Source organism: Cetorhinus maximus, chromosome 1, assembly GCF_964194155.1.
Source record: "Cetorhinus maximus chromosome 1, sCetMax3.hap1.1, whole genome shotgun sequence".
Taxonomy (NCBI): domain Eukaryota; kingdom Metazoa; phylum Chordata; class Chondrichthyes; order Lamniformes; family Cetorhinidae; genus Cetorhinus; species Cetorhinus maximus.
In genome coordinates this window covers 178664454-178686841 of record NC_135879.1, presented here as the reverse complement: position 1 = coordinate 178686841, position 22388 = coordinate 178664454, and the positions used below count along the sequence as shown (strand labels likewise).

Below are 22388 nucleotides of genomic sequence, written 5' to 3'. Positions count from 1 at the left end.
CTGTGAGGTTGAGTGTCTTGGGCTACAGGAAGATATAGACGGGATGGTCAAATGGGCAGATAAGTGGCAGATGGAATTTAACCCTGAAAAGTGTGAGGTGATACACTTTGGAAGGAGTAATTTGACAAGGAAGTATTCAATGAACGGCATGACACTAGGAAGTTCTGAGGAACAAAGGAACCTTGGCATGTGTGTCCATAGATCTCTGAAGGCAGAGGGGCATGTTAGTGGGGTGGTGAAAAAGGCATATGGGGCACTTGCCTTTATCAATTGAGGCATAGATTACAAAAGTAAGTAGGAGGGTCATGTTGGAGTTGTATAGAACCTTGGTGAGGCCACAGCTGGAGTACTGTGTGCAGTTCTAGTCGCCTCATTATAGGAAGGATGTGATTGCACTACAGGGGGTGCAGAAGAGATTCACCAGGATGTTGCTTGGGATGAAACATTTAAGTTATGAAGAGAGGTTGGATAGACTTGGGTTGTTTTTGTTGGAGCAGAGAAGACTGAGGGGCAACCTAATCGAGGTGTACAAGATTATGAGGGGCATGGACAGGGTGGATAGGGAGCAGCTGCTCCCCTTAGTGGAAGGGTCAGTCACGAGGGGACACAAGTTCAAGGTGAGGGGCAAGAGGTTTAGGGGGGATGTGAGGAAAAACTTCTTTACCCAGAGGACGGTGACAGTCTGGAATGCGCTGCCTGGGAAGGTGGTGGAGGCGAGTTGCCTCGCATCCTTTAAAAAGTACCTGGATGAGCACTTGGCACGTCATAACATTCAAGGCTATGGGCCAAGTGCTGGTAAATGGGATTAGGTAGGCAGGTCAGGTGTTTCTCACGTGTCGGTGCAGACTCGATGGGCCGAAGGGCCACTTCTGCACTGTGTGATTCTATGATTCTGTGATTCATGCAGGAGAATCTAGAACTAGGGGTCACTGTTTTAAAACAAGGGATCGCCTGTCTAAAATGGAGATGAGGCGAAATTTTTTCTCTGAGAGTCATGAGTCTTTGGAACTCTCTCCCTGAAAGGCAGTGGAAGCAGAATCTTTGAATATTTTTAAGGCAGAGGTGGATAGATTCTTGGTAAACAAGGGGGTTGACCAGGGTAGGTGGGATGCAGATTTGAAATTACTATCAAATCAGCCATGATCTTGTTAAATGGTGGACCAGGCTTGAGGGGCCAAATGGCCTACTCCTCCTCCTTGTTCATACATTTATATGATTGGTCAGAATATACAGAATGGCAGAGAATGACTATCACGTTAATCAAGAGAAAGATGTTATAATATAAGAGGAAGCTAGCTAGAAATGTAAAAATGCATAGCAAGAGTTTCTACGGGTATTTAAACAGGAAAAGAGAAGGTAGAGTGAGTGCTGTACCTCTAAAGAGTGAGAATGGGGAGTTAATATAGTTAATAAGGAAAAGGCGGATGAAATGAACAAATGTTTTGCTTCTGTCTTCGCTATAGAGGATATAAAAAACATTCCAGTCATGGCTATAAATCAGGAGGTGGAGGAGAGAGGAACTTGATGAAATTACAATCACAAGCGAAGCGGGACTGAGCAAATTGATGAACCTGTGGGCTGACAAGTCTCTAGGTCCAGATGACCTCATCATAGGGTCTTAAAAGAGGTGGTTAATGAGGTAGTAGATGTGTTGGTGTTAATTTTCCAGAATTCTCTAGATTCTGGAAAGGTTCTATCAGACTGGAAACTAGCAAAAATAACCCTCCATTCAAGAAGGGAGGGAGGCAGAAAGCAGGAAACCATAGGCTGGTTAGCTTGACGTTTGTCATGGGGAAGGTGTTAGATTCGATCATTAAAGAGGTTATAGCTGGGCACTTAGAAAAACACAAGGTAATTAGGAAGAGTCAGCATGGTTTTGTGAAAGGGAAATCATGTTTAACCAATTTATTAGAGTTCTTTGAAGGAGTAACATGTGCTGCAGATAAAGAGGACCCTGTAGACACACTGTACTTGGATTTCCACTAGACACTTGGGCTTGTTTCCACTGGAGTTTAGAAGAGTGAGCGGTAACTTGATTGAAGTCTATAAGGTCCTGAATGGTCTTTACAAGGTGGACGTGGAAAAGATGTTTCCTCTTGTGGGTGAGTCCAGAATTAGGGGCACTGTTTTAAAATTAGGGGCAGAATTTTCTGCCTGTCAAGGGGGGTTGTGTGGGAGTGGGCGCGAGTGGGCGGGCTCCTGATCAGCGCCCCCAGTCAGGGGCGGACTGCCATTTTACGTGGGCAAGCCAATTAAGGCCCGCCCAGCGTGACGTCCGCCCTGAAGTGCTGTGCGCTCCCTGTGCCCGACGTCACTGCGCGTCAGAGCTGGGAGTGCGCTCTTTCGCGCATGTGCGCGGAAAAGCACGCAGATCTCCCTGAGGCAAAGTGCTGCCTTAGGGAGATCGGCTGAACTTTTAAAAATTTATTAAAGGTATGAAAAAATGTTACTGATATGCCCCCTCATGTAACGCTGTCACATGAGCTGAGAGATGTCCATTACTTTTATTTAAAAATTTTCCGAACATTTTAAATTCCTCATGAAACCTCATCCCGCCCGTGGATGAGGCTTCATTCTTTTTCGGAAGGCCGCCTGGGCTCTTTGGCTGTTTGCCAATTGTAAGGTTGGACGGGCAGGCCCATTAAGTTCATTAATTAGTTTTTCAATGGCCATAATAGGCCCTTGATAGTTCGGTGGGCGCGCAGCTGAGTCGGCTGTGTGCCTGCTGAACTGAAAATCTAAATGATACGGGGTGACATCAGGATGAACGCCCGACGTCACCCCGCGTCATTTTACGCGTTGGAGAGCAGGCCCCGTCCCTGGTCCCCGACCGGAAAATGCTGCCCTAGGGGTCGTCCTTATAAGACAGAGATGAGGAGAATTTTTTTTCAATCAGAGGATTGTGCGACTTTGGAACTCTATGCTCCAGAAGGCAGTGGAAGCTGCAGTGGAAACACTGAATGTGTTTAAGGCGGAGGAAAATTGACTCCCTTGCCTAATATGAATCTAAGGTTATCGGGGGTAGATGGGAATGTAAAACTCGAAACACAAACAGATCATCTATGATCTTATTGAATGGTGGAGTAGGCTCAAGAGTCCGAGTGGCCTACTGCTGCTCCTATTTTGTATGTTCATATCACTGATGCTGACAGGGTTGGGAACAGGAAGTGATTCAGTGACCCCAGATTGAAAATCCAGCCCCTGAAGTGTACCCCAAAGGATGTTGAAACTGGTTTTAGTTTATTCCTAATGATGAGTAATACATGCGTGATATATGTTATACTAAAATTTGGTACACATTGAAGACACTATAGTTCCCGGTAGTTACTTCTGTTATTTTCTTTAGATGTACAGGTAGGGAAAACCACATATGTATTTCTGCATAATATATGTATTTGGCTAACCAAGTTGTTTTTAGTATGTTGTCTAGCATTGAATTGAAATTTGTAAATTGAATTGAATGTTAATATAAAGTCGGATTATGTGGTTATGCAGCCTAAATTTTCCAGACTTTACATAACATTCTGTTCTTGTCTGCTCTAGGGGCAGAATTTTCCATTTGACGTGAGGGGGGCGGGGCCCGCTCGCCGACGCGTAAAATGATGCACGGTGACATCGGGCGGGCATCCCGACGTCACCGCACGTCATTCAGATATTCAGTTCAGCGGGTGTGCAGCTGAGACAGCTGTGCACCCGCAAAACTGTCAAAGGCCTATTAAGGCCTGTTAAAAAGTAATTAAAGTAATTAACTGAGCTGCCCGTCCAACCTTAAGGTTGGCGGGCAGGCGAAGAGCCCAGGCGGCCTTCGCATTTTTCATGAAACCTGATCCATGGGCAGGATGAGGTTTCATGAAGGGTTTATTATTTAAATCAAAATTTTTGAAATAAATAAAGGACATGTCCCAGCTCATGTGACAGTTTCACATGAGGGGACATGTACTTAAATTTTTTTCCCACCTTTATTCAAATTTCCATAATTTAAACAAATCTCCGTCTGTACCTCAGGGAGATCCCCGCGCTCTTTCGTGCGCATGCACGAAAGAGCACAGGGAACCACTCAGTAAATACCGCCCCCCCGCCCGCACAGGCAGTGCACAGCGCTTCCAGGTGTGTGTCACGCTGGGCGGGCCTTAATTGGCCCACCCACGTAAAATGGTGGCGCAAACCCAATCGGGGTGCTGATCAGGTTCGCGCCCACCCCCGCACAACCCCCCCCACAACGGAGGGGGGAAATTTCTGGCCTAGCAGTTCTTAGCTTGTGGTTAAACTTGAGTATTAATAGCCATGATATGCTGCACTGGATCGATATAATTTAAAATCCATGCGTGAGGTGTGCATCTACAGGATATGGGAATATTCCTTAAAGGCCTGGGTTGGGAAAGTGCAAAAGTATTTTGATTGTTTTTATTCATTCACAGAATATAGGCATTGCTGGCTAGGCCAAACATTTATTGCCCATCCCTAGTTGCCCTTGAGAAGGTGATGGTGAGCTGCCTTCTTGAACTGCTGCAGTCTGTGTGCTGTAGGTACACCCACAGTGCTGTTAGGGAGGAAGTTCCAGGATTTTGACCCAGCTACAGTTCATTTCACTTAAAAACAATCGTGCTATCAGTGAACCCCTTCTTACCTATCCCATTCACTTTCCATTGACTAAAATACAGACAACTAATGCTGAAGCCAACATATTGATGGGAAAACAAATCAAGCATTTTGGTGTGTTCTGCAACCACCCTACTTTAGACCCCCTAACAATTAAATTTAACAAAGCCAGATGCCCTGGGGAGAAAAGTGACTTGAATTTACTCCTTGTATATTACAAATGCAACAACTTGTGCCTGCAAAGGATGGTTTTCTTTTCATCTTATTGTGTTTTGGTTACATCAGTATTCCAAAGCTTGTATTGATAATTTTACCTTCCCTGCCACTATTTACTTAGTTCTAAGTTCCCTCATTTCTCTATTGGCTCCCCTGCCATGCCTTCAGCGCTGATTTTTACATACACATTCTTGGAGTACACTTCCTGTCCACATTCCCTCTTTCTGTTTTGATTTTTAAATTACTTTTTTTAGTCCATAATCAAAATAGAAAATCTGTGTTGTCAATTTTTGCCTGCCATACTAATGCAGGCCCTGGCCACTAAGTCAAGCTGTGTTGCGAGGCTCTGGTTGCAGGGCTTTGGTAACTTGGTGATGCCATGATGCAAATCACCTAGGTCTGCCTGTCATTTTAAGCTTCATTTTTAGCTCTCTTCAGGCCCTCACCCTGACGCCCTGGGAAAAAATAAGCAAGTAGCGTAGCATTTTTATGAACTATATGAACAAAGGGTGGTGCAGTTCCACCAGTCACTTTGACTATGATCTGTACCAACCTTCAATTTGTATCCCTTGATCCCTCAACTAATAAAAATCTGTCAGTTTCAATCTTGATTTCAATTGACCCAGCATCCAGAGCCTTTTGGGAGAGTTCTAGATTTCCACTACTCTTTGCGTGACAATTTATTTCCTCATTTCACTCCTGAAGTTTGAAGATTGTGCCTCATTGATCTGGGTCCACTCCACCCTCCCCACCCATAAGAGGGAAATAGCTTCTCCCTGTCTACCCTGTTGAATCCTTTTATCACTTTAAACATTTCAATTACATCACTCCACAATCTTCTAAACTCAAAGGAATACAAGCCAAGTTTATGCAGCCTAAAAATTAGTCAAAGAGATCAACTTCATAGATTTAATATAAGTAAATAAATGGTAAATAAAGGCTTATAATTGAACCCATTGAGTGAATTCTTCCAAAGCCAATCTTTCCTGACTGTACACATTACTCTAGAAGGATGACCGAGTTTCTGTACAACTGAAATCTTAGGTCTTAATTTTTGCATTCCAAACGCCAAGTGCAACATTTCATTAACCTTTTGAGTGCTTTTTTGTTCCTGTGCACTAACTTTCCATGTTCTGCCCACATGGATGCACAAACCCTTTGTGCCACCAAACCACGGGATTGGCAACAAATGTTGCCCTATCCAGCAATGCCCACATCCTGTGAAAGAATAAAAGAAACAAAATTATTCTCATTTGTCGTCTTAGATGATCTCATACTTCCCATATTGATCTCCATCTATCATAGCTTTTCCCACTCACTTAGTCTGCCCTTACCCCTCATAACATCCTGCTTCCATCTACCCTATTTAGTAAGCCTCCTAACCTAGTATAACCTGCAAACTTGGATATACAACTGTCTATTCTTTCATCCAAGTCATTAATATATATGATTAGACAATGTTTCCTTTATTTCTACTCTGTGTTTCCTCCCTGCCAACTAATTATAAACCTATGTCACAGTGTTATTTCCAATTCCATGTACTTTTATTTTTGCAAGTAATTTCTTGGGTGGAACATTTTCAGATAGCTTTTAGAAGCCCATGTGGACAGAATCCACAGATACTGCCCCATCCACCATGCCAGGGACCTCCTGAAAAATTCAAAGCTGACTCTCTATGATAGCTCATATTTGTCAAAGTGCTAAGTCACACTGTCTCTGATTATAGATTCCAGTAACTTCCCCACAACTGATGTTATACTGACACACCTGTAGTTGCCTTTTTCCCCCCTTCTCTCCTTTAATGAAGCTACCTTTGCAATTTTCCAACCAAATTGCACAATTCTGGACCCTAGAGAATTTTGGAAAATTAAGACTAATGCATCAGCAGTTTCTTCACATATTTGTTTTAATACTCTAGAGTGGAAACCATCAGGTTCTGTAGAGTTGTTTATCTTAAGTCCCATTATTTTCTCTGTTACCATTTATTTACTTACATTAAATATATAAGTTGATCTCTTGATCTCTTTTAGGCTCCCCTATAATGCTGATATTTTGTTCTCTTCCTCCATTTGAAATTGGATAATAAGTACTCATTTAACAAGTCTGTTATTTATTCATTGCCCATTATAGTGCCTACCTTCATCTTTAATGGGCCCAAATCCCCCTTTATTACTCTCTTTTTTCTTAATGCATTTATAAAAATGTTTGCTGTTGACATCCCTTGCAAGTTTTTTTTGGTCGAAGTGGCCTCCCTTGACCGTATTCCCTCATCCATGTCTTTGTTACCTCCGGACTTGCCTTTTTAATGTTTTCCTGGCCACCCTCCCACCTTCCACCCTCTGTAAACTTGTGCGCATCCCAAAACTCTGCTGCTTACATCCAAACTCACACAAAGGGCAGAATCTCCCTGTAACATCAGCAGCGGGAAGTGTGGCGGGCAGGGGAACTTAATTTGGCATCAGGCCAAAAAACACTTTCCTGATGTGGAGATGAACTGTTGGGAAACTCTTCTGCATGCATTAGCATGTCATGCATGCTCATTAAAAGGCCACCTCGCCAGAATTAAGTTCCTCCGCCACATTAAGTTCCCCGTCAGCGAGAATTTAGAACATTCAGTTTGATGACTGCATATAAGTGGCGTGTACCTGGCGAGCTTCACTTCTCCCATGACTCATGGGCTGTTCAGCTCAATATTAATGTGTCCATGCAGAGCACAGCAAATCACATGGCGAGGGTGGGCAAGAAGTCACCCTCCCCTTCATTACCTCATGGGCTCGAAGATCCGGGCACCATATTTAAAGGACAGTCTCCCTCCCTTCCCCCCTTAGCCTGCCTCCCAGGTCCAGCCTCCACTCCACCCTATCCTCCTCATACTTCTCGCCTTTGAGCACCTTGTGCTACCAACACTCGATATGAGTGAAGTTATGAGCCATCCCCAAAAAGGTGAGCTGAACAGCTCATGATTGTGCATGTTGAGCCATCTCGCACCCCCAGCGGGAATATCTCAAACTTCCGCTCTGGCATCGAATTTAGACTTCAGAGCAGAAGATTCCGTCCAAAGTCTAATTCAGCCATTATCCTTGTGCTTTCTCACTTACATTGGCAATGCCTCTATTTTAAAATTCTCATCCTTTTGTTTATACACCTCCCATGGCCTTGCCCAGTATTCCCCCTAAATTTTCTTTATACTGGCTAGAAATACCTATGTGCACTACTTTGGTATCCATGGGCAACTTACAATTTAAAGGTCACTAACCTTTCCCAAAGTTGTGAGTGACCCATTTTGTTTCAATGCATGGTCTGTTCCAGATTGCGTGGCCATGCATGCATGCTCTTAAGATGGAACATTGCTCTCCTCCCACTGATCCTATTCTCCTTTCCTCGCATTCACCCCATTCCAGCTCTAGTCTCAAAAGTCCCATTTGAACTCCCTGCTCACTGGTTGCATTTTCACTCTCCTCACACAGCCCATTCTACTCCTCTTCATATCTGTCCCATTTTATCTCTCCTCACAAAACCTACACCTGGACAATTAGCTCCTCTTTTCCAACATAAGAGCTCACACTTTCAGGAAAGTAGATGAAGTGCAAGATAAGTCGGGAGGATGCACACAGCTTGAAAGCCTGAGCCTAGATCTTAGAAAACCTTCGAAGCCAAAAAATGAAACGAAACTCATATAATCTGGTCTCTCAACCACTAATAGACAGTTTCAATTAACCTGTGGCTTCCAGGTTGGTACATGTGACTCAGTAAATGCTAAAGGCAGGTGTTCATTGGCTATGCTCCAAATATAATCAATGACCTAATCTGCATCATAAAACTGCCTGTCAGAAAATATCAGGTTTTCATTGAGACTAAATTCATTCATCAACTCCACTCCGGACTCTTGTGTTTTCATCTGGTCATGAAGGGCTGTGTCTACTCAGTTTGTGACCTTTAGTTGCTGTGGGCCTTTCTAGGCCATTTGACTCCAGGCTCATTGAAAGGTACTGAATGAGAAGCATTCCCGAATCTCATCATTAACCCAAGGCTGACGCTTTCATCTGGTTTAGCTCTCATAGGTCGACCAGTTTACAGGGAATTTTTCTGAGTCTCTTCCTCCCTCAGCCCTTCTTGATGAATTAACAGCGCTTTCACTTTCTGAAGCTCAGTCTTGCGGGGCTGTAAGACCTGGTCTGTGTCCTTGCCTCCTGCCATTCTCGCTGTGCGCTGCTTACTTATTGGCACACCCCCGCTGCCTCTCCACGTCAGCTCGCTGCTCATTCAATCACAGCTTTCTTTATCCCTGCTCTCCCTCCAGCCACTTGCATTATTGTGATGGGGATTTAATCTCGGTCCCGGTTCCTTTATTGAGCTCACTGCTGTGAGAGGCCTCTTGATTACCATGTGCCAGTAAATTATGGATTGCTGCTTGGACGTGCACATGCACATCTTCGAGGAAACATTGGCTTCACCTCTCCCTGTCTCTAATCTCATCCAGCTTTACAACCCTCTGAGATGCTTGCACTCCTCCTTTTCTGACTCTTTGGCATCCCTGGCTTTAATCGTTCCAGTATTGGTGGCTTTGCCTTCAGCTGCCTTGGCCTTAAGCTCTGCAGCTCCCCCCATAACTTTCTCCATATTCTTACTTCTCTCTCCTTTGTCACTCCTTAAAACCTATTTTTTAAAATCTCTTTATGTGGTTTGATGCCGGCTGGGTCAAAATCTTGGAATCCCCTCCCTAACAGCACTGTGGGTGTACCTACATCACATGGACTGCAGCGGTTCAAGAAGGCAGCTCACCACCATCTTCACAAGGGGAGCTAGGGATGGACAATAAATGCTGGCCTATCCAGTGAAGCCCACATCCCGTCAATGAATAATAATAAAAAATTTGTCTGATAGCGCTCCTGCAAAGTGCCTTGTGCTGTTTTTATTTTGCTAAAGGTGTTATGTAAATGCAAGTTGTTGCTAACCTCTGAAAGGCCACTGCTGGTTGCTTAAGTTAAAAAGGAACTGGTGGAATATATATCTGATTCTCACTCGGATTAAAAGGCCTTTTTCTTCTTTGACAGATAAATTTAACACTTATGTGACGCTGAAAGTACAGAATGTAAAAAGCACCACAATAGCAGTGCGAGGAGATCAGCCTTGTTGGGAGCAAGACTTCATGTTGTAAGTACTGATTTAACAAACAGATGTTCCAGACAAGGGTACATAAAGAGGGGCTTCTTCTGTACAGTTTACCTGGATAAGTAAAAACATAACAAAAAAACTTATGAAAACCTATGTGACAAAATTATTTCTAGGATTCTTCAAGAAGATTTAATAATACAAAAATTGCCTTGAAATGTATGTCACTGACAAATTTAGATCCTCATAGTTGCTTGCCAGATGGTAGACATAGAAGATTACTTTTCCCACTAATCTGGTGCTTGGTTTTATGAACTGAGGATCACGTTCTGAATTCTGACAGGAACAATAAACATTTTTCTATTAAAATTAATTTGAGTGTTCCAGTCTAATGGTAAAGTTTTGTAAGTGTGCCTTTTATTGAAAAAAATAGATGTATTCTTACAGTTTTTGGTCCATTATTTGGTCCAGTGTGGGTCCTGCTTCATGGAGTGACAGATGTGGTAGTGAGCCTATTGCATCTGTCACAGTGTTATGTGTTGCTTTGGAAACGAGGTTGGGAATGTAAAAAGTTACATGCTGCTGAATCCTGCCTCCTGCAAAGTAGCAAGCTCAATATAGAAGCAGGATTGTTGCTTTACGTGTCATTGAATATAATTTTTTTAATGATTTGACCTTATTAGCTTGATTGTTTCAGGTAAAATTCGAAATCATAGAGATTTTACCATGCTGATGTATGCTTGATTGCCCTTGTTTCCAAGCACTTGAGTTGGAAACCTTATCAAACTTGCTGGATAAAATCTCTTAACTGGATGCTGGGATGTTCATTACAACATTCTCCATCTAATTTTTCTTCCTCATACTCACATGACACAGTTGAGAATGGGAACTTGGTCCGTGAAGAATAGCGACCATGCCATCAAAACCCTGAGACTACGGTGCAGTTTTGGGGTGCTATTGATAAGCTACTTGGATATTTTAAAATTAAATTTTCACCATTGCTAATTAATCCTTGGTGAAAGATGGGGATAAATGGTTTATGAGCCACATGATTTAAATTTGAAAATACCCAGAAAAGCATTTTTTTTTTATCTGGAAGAAGTTAAGGAAAAAAAACAGCAGGGCGTTTGACAGTTAAACAGCTCATTCAGACAATTTTAGTTTATTTGGAATTATCTGTGCATTGAAAATGAATTGGTTTGTAAGATGAGCCGAATGATTTAGACCCATCAAAATGAAGAACATATAAGATCCTGAGGGGACATGACAATGTGAATACTGAGAGGACGTTTCCCCTTGTGAATTAAGAGGCACAGTTTAAAAATCAGAGATCTACCAATTAAGACTGGGATGAGGAGAATTTTTTTTCTCTGAGGATTTTTAGTCTGTGGAATTATCTTTCCCAGAGAGCAGTGGAGGCTGGATCATTGAATATAATCAAGTTTGAGTTAGATTCTTGGCTGACAAGAGAATCAAGGGTTATGGGAGGCAGAGAGGAAAGTGGAGTTGAGGTCACTGTCAGATGAGCCATGATCTTATCAAATGGCAGAGCAGACTTGAGGGGCCGAATGGCCTACTCCTGCTCCTAATTCTTGTGTTCTTGAAGATTATTTATTTTTCCTTTGCTCCAGTTAGAATGCATAGAGGAATTAAGCATACTAACTTTGATGGTACAGTTGCTGCAGTAAAAGTGTTCCATTTCTAATGAGTAGAATTGAGCTTAGACCATATGACCATAAGACATAGGAGCAGAAGTAGGCCATTCGGCCTATCTAGTCTTCTCCGCCATTCAATGAGATCATGGCTGATCTGATAGCCCTTAACTCCACTTTGCTACCTTGTCCCCATAACCCTTGATGCCCTTACTGATTAAAAATCTATCTCAGCCTTGAATATACTTAATGACCCAGCCTCTACAGCTCTCTGTGGTAAAGAATTCCATAGATTCACTACTCTCTATGAGAAGAAATTCTTCCTCATCTCTGTTTTAAATAGGTGCCTCCTTACTCTGAGATTATACCCTCTGGTCCTAGACTCTCCCACAAGGGGAAACAAGCTCTCACCATCCACCCTGTCAAGCCCCCTAAGAATCTTATATGTTTCAATAAGGTCGCCTCTCATTCTTCTAAACTCCAATGAGTACAGGCCCAACCTACGCAACCTCCCCTCATAAGAAAATCCCTCCATATCTGGGATCAACCTGGTGAATTGTCTCTGGACAGCCTCCAATGCCAGTATATCTTTCCTTCAATAAGGGGTCCAGAACTGTTCACAGTATTCTAGGTGTGGTCTAACTAGTGCCTTGTATAGTTTTAGCAAGACTTCCCTTTTTTTATACTCCATTCTCTTTGAAATAAAGGCCAACATTCCATTTGCCTTCCCTATTACCTGTTGAGCTTACAATTCATCATGAAGCAACAGTTTTTAGGCTCAGTTATGTAAGCCTTTTTTATCCCAACCATGCTTTGCTGATGTTTTTTAACAGCACCACTATTGACATTGCAGGATCTCTCTGAAGTTTAGTGACTGAGAGCACGGAAAAGGAGCAACAACTGTTGATAACTGCTGATCTTTATTGGTGGTGTTTTTGTAATATAGTAGGAATTGGCTGAAGCGTAGAAGAGATGTAATTTTATATTTGCTGCTGAGAAAACAAGGAGTAAGATCTTAACTCACAAATTGAAGTTTATGGATTTCAAAGAAAACTTAAAAATGCATTTTTACATATGTAGAAAAGGTATTGCTGTATTGAGTCCATTTTTAATTAATGAAACATGTTAAATGGTTTACTTATCCTGGACCTAGACTTTTCCAGAATCAAAGTATCTTCTTTAAAGATCTTATTGTTAAAGATCATAAAATAATTACAGCTGAGGAAGACATATCCTAACTCCTGCCCATTGTAGCATTCAGTTGCTTCTTTAATATCAGGGCATTTGCATTCATTATGAAAATTCTTTCTATTTGAGTATCACTATTTTTGTGAAAAATGCTTTCCAGATAGCCATCCAAAATAATATTTTCCTAGTTCGAGCCTCATTTCTACTCCTGAAATTTCAAGCTTAAAGTTATACTTTTCATCCCATAGAAATCTTTCATTCCTCCATAAGGTCTCTCCTTAGATATCTCTCCAAGCTGCCGATGCCAAGTCTTGCCTCATAACTCATACCTCTGACACTGGGGATCAACCACAGGTCTCTTCTCCGACCACCTCGAGAACTCAAATTTCTGTCTTGTTTTTAGGTAACCAGAACTGGACACAGTGTACAGTTTAATCATTACTGCCTCTGACTTATAGTCTACTGCATTACCACATTTGACTTACATTCTAGGGACATTTTGAATAGTTTAGTAATAGAAAAGACAAACTAAAATATTTGCATTATTGAATGTTGGTGAGTCACCTGGTCCAGATGGAATGCATCCTAGGATGCTGAAAGAAACAAAGGTAATAATAACCGAGGTTTTGATAGAATAGATAAAGAGAAACTATTCCCATTGGAGAGCTGGTTAATAATTAAAGGTCATAGATTTAAAACCATTGGCAAAAGATCTAATGGAGAGATGGGAAGAAAGATTTTGCTCAGAATTTTGTTAGGATTTAAAACACACTACCTGAAAAAAAAGTTATTTTTTATTCATTCACAGAATTTGGGCTTCACTGGCTGGGCCAGCGGGTGCAAAGCTTAAATTTTAAAAGGGAGTTGGACAGGTATTTGAAGATGAGAAACTTACAGGGTTCCAGTCACGAAACTTAGATGTGGGATGGAGCACAGCTACTCTTTCAAAGGTTTGAATATAAGAATGTAAGAAATGAGAGTAGGTGTAGGCTATTTTTCCCCCACAACCTTCGACTCTCCTGTAGATCAAAAATCTGTCTAACTCAGCCTTGAATATATTCAATGACCCAGCCTCCAATGCTCCCTGGGTAGAGTGTTTGGCTTGAGTTCTGCCTCCTTTTGTGCTTTATTCTACGATTCTGTATCATTCATGGAGTGCACATACTTTCCTTCTTCTGTGCAGCACCTCAATCTTGCTGCATTAAATTTGATCTGCTATTTTTGCTCAACTCACTGCCCCCCCTAGTCTTGTGTATTTTCTCACAAAGGCATTTTTTATTTATCTCAGTGGAAACTAAGCATGTCCTATTCTAAAAGGAGTAAAAAAGTACTGCAGGCTGTTGACCTGTAATGGGTTCAACATGGCCTCAGAGGGAGGTTCTCCCCCTCTTTTCAGTTTGCTATTTCAGGGAATAATGAGTCCTTTATTCACATTATGCATTCATGCAATTTCCTTTTAGGAGAAACAATAGTTACAATCATTTAAAAACAATGTAGCTGAGCAACCTTCCTTTTTCTCCATGGAGAGAATTTCACCCCCCCCATCGGGGGGCGGGGTTATGCGGGGGCGGACCCGATCAGCGCCCCCGAATGGGTCCGCGTCATCATTTTACGTGGGCGGGCCAATTAAAGTCCACCCAGTGCTGTGCGCTCCCTGTACGGGTGGAGGGAGGGTTCCCTGAGTGGGGAGTGCGTTCTTTCGTGCATGCGTGTGAAAGAGCGCAGAAATCTCCCTGAGGCACAGAGGTGCCTCAGGAAGATTACTTTCATTTATGAAACATTGATTAAAGGTAAACAAAAATTTTAAGGACATGTCCCCTCATGTGAAACTGTCACAAGAGCTGGGACATGTCCATTAATTTTATTGAAAACTTTTAAAACACTTTAAAAACGTTCATGAAATCTCATCTCGCTTGTGGATGAGGTTCCATGAAAAATGCGAAGGCCACCTGGACTCTTTGCATGCCCACCAACCTTAAGGTTGGACGGGCAGCTCAGCTTATTAATTTAATTGATCTTTAAATAGTTTTAATAGGCCTTTGACAGTTTGGCGGGCACTCAGCTGAGTCGGCTGCGTGCCCGCTGAACAGAAAATCTAAATGACGCTCGGTGACGTCGGGACGCATGCCCGACGTCACTGAGCGTCATTTTACACCTTGGCGAGCGGGCCCCGCTCGCCGAGCCGAAGATTCTGCCCCATATTTCAAAAAAATGCAACCTGTATTCCATTTGGTACTAAATGTGAAGTCACCGATAGTATTTTATGGGATAGCACATTCCATAAAATAGCTCAACTTTCAGGAGAATGCTTCTTATTTTGTTACATCCTTCCCTCAGTGGAACATTCAAAAACCATTGCTCACCTTTGAGGCACAGCACACATTCCCATTTACTGTGAATCCTATTAAAAGGAATTTTAAACATTCGGCTGCTTTATTTTTGGCTATTTGAAAATAATGGTTCCTAAATTCCAAAATTAGCTCTATAGTACATGGCATTCCATCAAAACAACATTCAGAAATGATATGAATAAGCCTTGGATGGATTAGATGGTACAATGTCTCTGCAAATTATTTCAATTAGTCCCTATAGTCCAGTCATTTATCACTGCATTTAGGAACCTCTTGAAATGATGAATCAGTCCTCACCAACCTGCAGCTCTCGCATCAGATTCGGTGTGGACCTCCTCCCTCCCCCTGTTACTGAAACCCAGCATGTCTTCAATCCAGCTCAGCACTTTGGCTGCTACATAACCCTGTGGCAAGGCAGGATCCAATGACTTGGCTGCAGCCATGCTTCACTCAAGTAAATACTGGAGTGCTGGAGGTGATATTTATTTTTTATAAAGTTAATAGTAACATTCATCTGGCTTTCAGGGCCAAAGTGTATGTTTTTTTTAAATTTACCCACTGAGTTCCTCAGGTCTTAGAAGACAGACTGATATATCTTTATAAATAATTGGCCATGGTCTCAGCTCTGAGCCTCCTTCAGTGTTCTTTTCTATTGAAAAATCTTGGATAATAATAGAGTTGGTCTGGCTGACTATTTGTGTATAACTTTGTGAACTTATTGCTTAAAGCCTTGGTTCAGAGATCCCATGCTTCAGGGGCACCTCAGTGTTGTACTCCCATGCATCAGCCATTACCGAGAAGAAATTTGATGTATTACAGATAATTCAGGAAGGCCGAGTTGCTGTGGCAACATGCACTTTTACATGCATGCTGTAGTCTGGAGTTTTTTGGATAGTGATGGTAGAGGCAGCAACTTCCTTTCCATCACATGGCTAACCAGGGATCCCTCCTGCTCTTACCCTGCCATTGGCGTGGGTTGAAAGGATTTGCAGGTTGATAATCATCTTTTTTGGCACATTCTTAATGCACCTTCCTTGGCCATTGAATCAAACCCAGAGCTTCTGGCCCAGAGGCAGGAACGTTGCCCATTGTGCCACAAGACCTCCTCGAGAAGAAATCTACCAGCACCATATATGGGCCATCAACATTGATGGGTACAACAGCACTGTTTGCTCTACTCAGATGGAAAATTATTAAATTAAAGCTCTAAGGAAACCACATTTAAAGCAGTGAAAACAACTGAATTTTTTGTGTAAAATATCAAAAGTGAAGTAAAGCAGGACCCCCTTAAATTCTTTTCTTTTTAGGAAAATTACCTATGAAGGTTCCATATGTGACAAAACTTCCTATGTCAGGCTTCAGTTGAATCAATTATAATGTATTCTAAGTGCTCATCTTCTATTTATGCCTAAACTGAAAATAAAAACAATGATGGTTCATACAGAAAGCTAGCAGACTTTGGGAGGACTATACCATTCACATTTGAAAAGAGGTTCTGAATAAAAGTGCTGCATTTCAAATGCTTTACTAAAAATTCTAAAGTACTGTGTACAGATGTTCAGTAAGAAAGCAAAGGAAGGAAGAAAACAAAAACCCTTTTATTTCTTGTTTTTCAAGATTAAATAGCCATATTCTAAACAAATGCCGATTCTGCATATTACATGCACTGATTTATTTAGATAATTATGGTTTGTGAGGGAAACAAATGTATCTAGCTACTTGCAGGTGATAATGAAAATAGATTTTTTTTCCAGGAACCAATCAAAAAATACATACTTCACAGTTTCTAGGGAGAATCTCTTATGAATTTCTTTCCAAATTTTTTCACTGGATATATTTGCATTCCCCCAAGGCTTGTCAGCCTCCTCAGATGATCGTAAAATATCCTGTGGCACTATTTGAATAAGAACAGGGAAGCACTTCTGGTGTGAAACAGTTATCCCTCAATCAACAGATGTTCTGGTCATTTATCCTATTGCTATTTGTGGGAACTTGTGTGCCGTCTAACCCTTTATATTTATATCTACCTTCCAGGGATCTGGCTTGCCATAGTCAACGACATGGGAAATCTGGTTGTTATTCCAAACTGTTCATTTATTAATTTAGGGTTTTTTAAATTTTTGATTGACAAAAATAAAGATTCTTTAGTAAATATAAACATGAATACATCTGATCTAAAATTTCGCAGTTGAAAAAATCCAACATTGTGCTTTTGCATGGCAAGTTCAACATCTTACAATATGCTGCAAGCTAAAATAACACAACGGATTTTCATTCTAATTATATTACATGTACTCCACAATGTAAATATACAAGGGAAGTTTAACAAAATTTCATTATGGTTTGGAAGGAGCATTTATTATCACCTTTGTATTTCTGATCATTTATAGCAAAAGTCAGAATTCTGTGATAAGAAACAAGGTCCAGACATTTATTAGCACCATTATTCTACTACCTCCTCCTATGGCAGTGTTGATGTGCTAGGCCTTTCATTTACTGTTCAGAGGTATCATTAAAAGGGAACTGCGAAATTTGTGACCCATAATCTGCAATATTTTGATTTAATTACAGCCTTTACAATAATTTTTATTCATTAGTGGGATTTTTTCTCTTATTAATAGTACTCATTTTCTCAAATGATGTTGTTTTCTGTATTGCTATTAATATCTTCAACTGATAATGAGACCGTACTCTCCTCTCAATTGTAGAAATAGATGAAACAGAGTTCTGCTCCTTTCCCTTTCCCGGACAGCTGGTTTCATCATTGATTGTTCCTTCTAAATGCAAATAGGTTGTAAATAGAACTCAGCAGCAAGGAGAAAATTTCACACTCAGCCACAGAAGGGCTTCTGACTGTAGAAATCTAATGTTAAATGGACGCAATAGGATGTGTTTTGTCACTTACAAATCCTTTTTGAGTGAGAAGAAAATCAGCACAGAGGCTTTTGTGTGAAGTTTAGATATTTACACACATGTGCTGTTGGTGCAAGAATTAAATTAATGAAGGGAGGGAAAAAATCTATTTCCGTATTCTGGAGTATCAAAATGATCACCTTGTCATTGAAGGATGGAAGCTGGATCAGAAGTGTACATAGCAAATTCCCATTGATGTAAGGAAATGTCTCTCAGTCTGAGGATGGGTAGACCATTTAGGACTGAGATGAGGAGAAATTTCTTCACCCAGAGAGTGGTGAGCCTGTGGAATTTGTTACCACAGAAAGTAGTTGAGACCAAAACATTGTATGCTTTCAAGAAGGAGTTAGATATAGTTCTTGGGGCGAAAGGAATCACAGGGTATGGGGAGAAAGCAGGAGCAGGCTATTGAGTTGGATGATCAGCCATGATCATAATGAATGGCGGAGCAGGCTCGAAGGGCTGAATGGCCTATTCCTGCTCCTAGTTTCTTTGTCTTTATGTTTCTATGAAAAGGGGACCATTACAATACGGGAAAGAAAGGAATACGGAATTAATGTCTAGAAGTACGTTTCCAATAACATTGAGAGGATTGGGGCTGTAGAGGATTTTTTAGATGTTTGTAAATTCTCTGCATGTTTTCAGCCAGATTGATAATTGCGCTCTACATGAAAATCTAAATGTGTTCAAAGTTTCTGCGAGTTTTGTTGCATGAAGCAGAAAGAGCCGATGGGTTTGAGAGCATCCCTAAAGTGTTTTGGCTGTCCTCCTGGCAGTCTCCTGCCACAACCAATTAACATTTATCAGTTAACCTAGTCAATGGGCATAGGCCCTGTTTGCTTTGACTGTTGACCATGACTAACGCTTACATATGTATTCGCACTAAACTGCTGACCACCCAACTTCCCCTCCTGGTTCCCCATCAGCTGATATTGTTAACGGTTCTCTCTCTTCAGATACTGTCCATCTCTCTTTTAAATCTGCTATCATCACTTTGCTCCTTAAAAAAATCAACCCTTGCAAAATACTACCCATCTCGAACTGCCCCTTCCTCTCCAAAGTCCTTGAACATGTTGCCTTCCAAATCCGTGTCCATCTTTCCCAGAACCCCATGTTTGAATCACTCCAATCAGATTTCTGCCCCTGCCATGTTACCAAAATGGCTCTTAGAAAGCCAGAAATTACATCCTATGTGACTGTGCCAAAGATAAATTAACCCTCCTCATCCCTCAACCCTTCTGCAACCTTTGACACAATGGACCACACCAACCTCATCCAATGCCTCTCCACTGTCATCCAGTTGGGTAGGACTGCACTCACCTGGTTCCATTCTTATCTATCTAATCATAGCCAGACTATCACCTGCAATGGCTTCTTTTCCTGCAACTGCACCATTACTTCTGAAGAAACTTGGCCCCCTCCTATTTCTCATCTACATGCTTCCCCTTGGTGACATCATCTGAAAACACGGTGTTATATTTCACAAGTATGCTGATGGCACCCAGCTCTACCTCACTACCACTTCTCTTGACTTCTCCACTGTTGCTAAATTTATCAGACTTCTCATCGGACATCCAGTACTGGATGAGCAGAAATTTACTCCAATTAAATCTTAGGAAGACTGAAGCCATTGTCTTCTGCTGAAAATCTCGCTCATGCCTTTGCTACCTCTAGACATTACTATCCCAAAGCACTCCTCTCTGACCTCCCACATTCAGCTCTTCGTAAACGTTATCTAAAATTCTGCTGCACAAGTCCCTTTCACCTATCAAGCTTGTGCTCACTGACCTACATTGACTCCTGGTCAAGCAACATATTGATTTTAAAATGCTCATCCTTGTTTTCAAATCCCTCCATGGCCCTCGCCCTTCCCTATCCCTGTAATTTCCTCCAGCCCCACCCACACACCAAATTCTGGCTTCTTGAGCATGCCCGATTTTAATCGCTTCACCATTGGTGGCCATGCCTTCAGTTGCCAAGGCCCTAAGTTCTGGAATTCCCTCCCTAAACCTCTCTGTCTCTCCACTTTCCTTCTTTGAGATGCTCCTTAAAACCTAACTCTTTGACTAACCTTTTGACCATTTGCCCTAATAGCTCCTTAATAGGCTTGGCATCTAATCTTTTTTCATGTTGCTCCTGCAAAACACCTTGGGAGGTTTTAATATATTAAAGGTGTTATATAAATAGAAGTTGTTATATGAAATAAACCTAATTGAGGCTATGGGCCAGATTTTCAAAAGGCCATGGAGGCAAACATGGAGGGCAAAGTACTTGCAATTTCCTGCTACTGGCTGGCATGCCAGTTTGCTGACATTTCCCTGCCTCTGTACATTTTTGAACAGGCTGGGTCAAGGCCACCACGGCAACCCATGTTCAAGCAACGGGTAGCTAATTAGGCAACATAAATGTTCTATTAAGGCCACTGCTGATGCAGTTGGCATGCGGGACCCCGCTTTGGCCGAAATCCAGATGATCTCCTGGCAGAAGACCATGAGGCCTATGCTCCACCCCACAGTTTAACTCCCCATCCCTGCCCCCCCGGGAATAACTGCTGGCCATGCTGTGGAGGGGTTCCTGATCCCCATTGAGGGCCTGGTAGCTGTTGCTTCTTTGTAATTTTCAGTTTTTAAAAAGCGCCCTTTCCTTTGCCTACTTACATCAACAGCTCCCACCTCTGATGGTGCAGTTGTGATTCATCAATACTGGAGAGTTTCCTATTAACCCTCCAGCCTTGGGAGCCTGCCCACTTTATTAGGCAGAGCTCCTGGACGCTGCCACTTAATTGGCCACCTCCTCAAAAATTGGAATTCAGCCCAGCGCAGTATCAGGACCCTGAACAGAAAACCCAGTCCTATATTTGAGAACCACATATGTGGCCTATGCCTGAGTTTCTGCCATTGCTTAGATAGGTATCATGATTATCACGTTGGTGCTTTGAAAATTATATTGCGTAACTTTATGAAACCTTTTGTTAGGAGGGAGTAAATAATTACATAATTATTACTCTCCCTAAACACGGAAAGAGAAAGCATTTCAGTTTTCTACCTTTTGGAGACCATGCTGGGTCTCCAGCCTAGGAAGAATGTATATAGCAGGTCTGGCAGCTGGTTGCTTTCATTGTTGGATTGAAGATATTAATATGTCCATTGCTGGAAATCTGATTGTGGAACTCCAAAGCAATTTAAATGTTTTGTACTGATTACAGTGCAGCAGCAAAACTTGCCAAGGTATAGAGGATTAAGATTTGTTTCTCTTCAAAGGAATGAGGAATTTTAGTTACGAGGAAAGGTTGGATAGGCTGTGATTTTTTTCTTTGGAACAAAAGAGGCTGAAGAGAGATTTAACTGAGATGCATAAAATTATGAGGGACTTGGATAGAGTGGTTAGGAAGCGCCTATTTCTCCTCTCCTCCCTTCTTCTTAGGTAGTCCCTTGGGATCTACGATGACTTGCTTCTACACTGAATCGATGGGTTCTGAAATGACTGATAAGTTCAATGCCTGACCTGCAGTCTCTGCCATATGTGGGGTAGTTGGTTTGAAGAGTTGAGTAGATGGGTTCCTTGGAGGCTTGCACATTCCCTCCGACACCTCAACTCCACCTCTACGCATTCCCGAGGACGACTGTCAATATGTTTGGTGCCTTCCGAATGACCCTTCTCCCTTTTGGTCGGTGACAAGCCAGGGTCTCCCATGAGCCGATGGGTTTGAGAGCATCCCTAAAGTGTTTTGGCTGTCCTCCTGGGAGTCTCCTGCCACAACCAAGTTCCGAGTGGGAAGTCTGCTGCAACTGAGTTCCAAGTAGAGAAGTTACTTTGGGAGGCTAGTATCAGGCAGACAAACAATATATACCAAACAATGAAGCTGGTTTTGAGTGATTAGCACTTCAACGTGAGGCAAATTGGCTTTGGAGAAGACGCTCCTGTTGGACAGCTATTCTTGTTATCGGATTTGGAGGACCTGGCAAAAGCAACACTGGTTGTACTTCTCCATTGTTTTGCAGCGCCAGTTGTAGGTTGTCCATTCCCTCATTTTCCTTAGCAGAGATGTCACTAACAGGGGGCATAAATTTTAAGTAACTAATATAAGGAATATAGGGGAGTTGAGAATTTATTTCACCCAGAGGTGGTGGGGTCTGGAACTCAATGCCCAAAAGGGTGGTGGACACAGAAACCCTCATTGCATTTAAAAGACACTTACAGGGTTGCAGGTAAAAAGCTGGAATGTGGAATTAGACTGGATCGCTCTTTTTTGGCCAGCACAGACAATGGGCCCAATGTCCTCCTTCTATGCTGTAGACATTTCTAAGTTTCTATGTCAGTGCTAACCTCCACAATGCTGTCCACTTTAATTTTTTCA

General features: G+C 41.9%; 1 protein-coding gene across 3 annotated transcripts in view; it reads left to right on the top strand.

Moving 5' to 3' along the window:
• Window positions 1-22388, top strand: part of unc13bb (unc-13 homolog Bb (C. elegans)) — a 754941-nt gene that overhangs the window by 239627 nt on the left and 492926 nt on the right. For all 3 annotated transcript variants that reach the window (XM_078550332.1, XM_078550323.1, XM_078550314.1), the window contains exon 3: window positions 9870-9969. In XM_078550332.1, the coding sequence (XP_078406458.1) occupies window positions 9870-9969 (100 nt within the window). The remainder of the gene's footprint in view (window positions 1-9869; window positions 9970-22388) is intronic.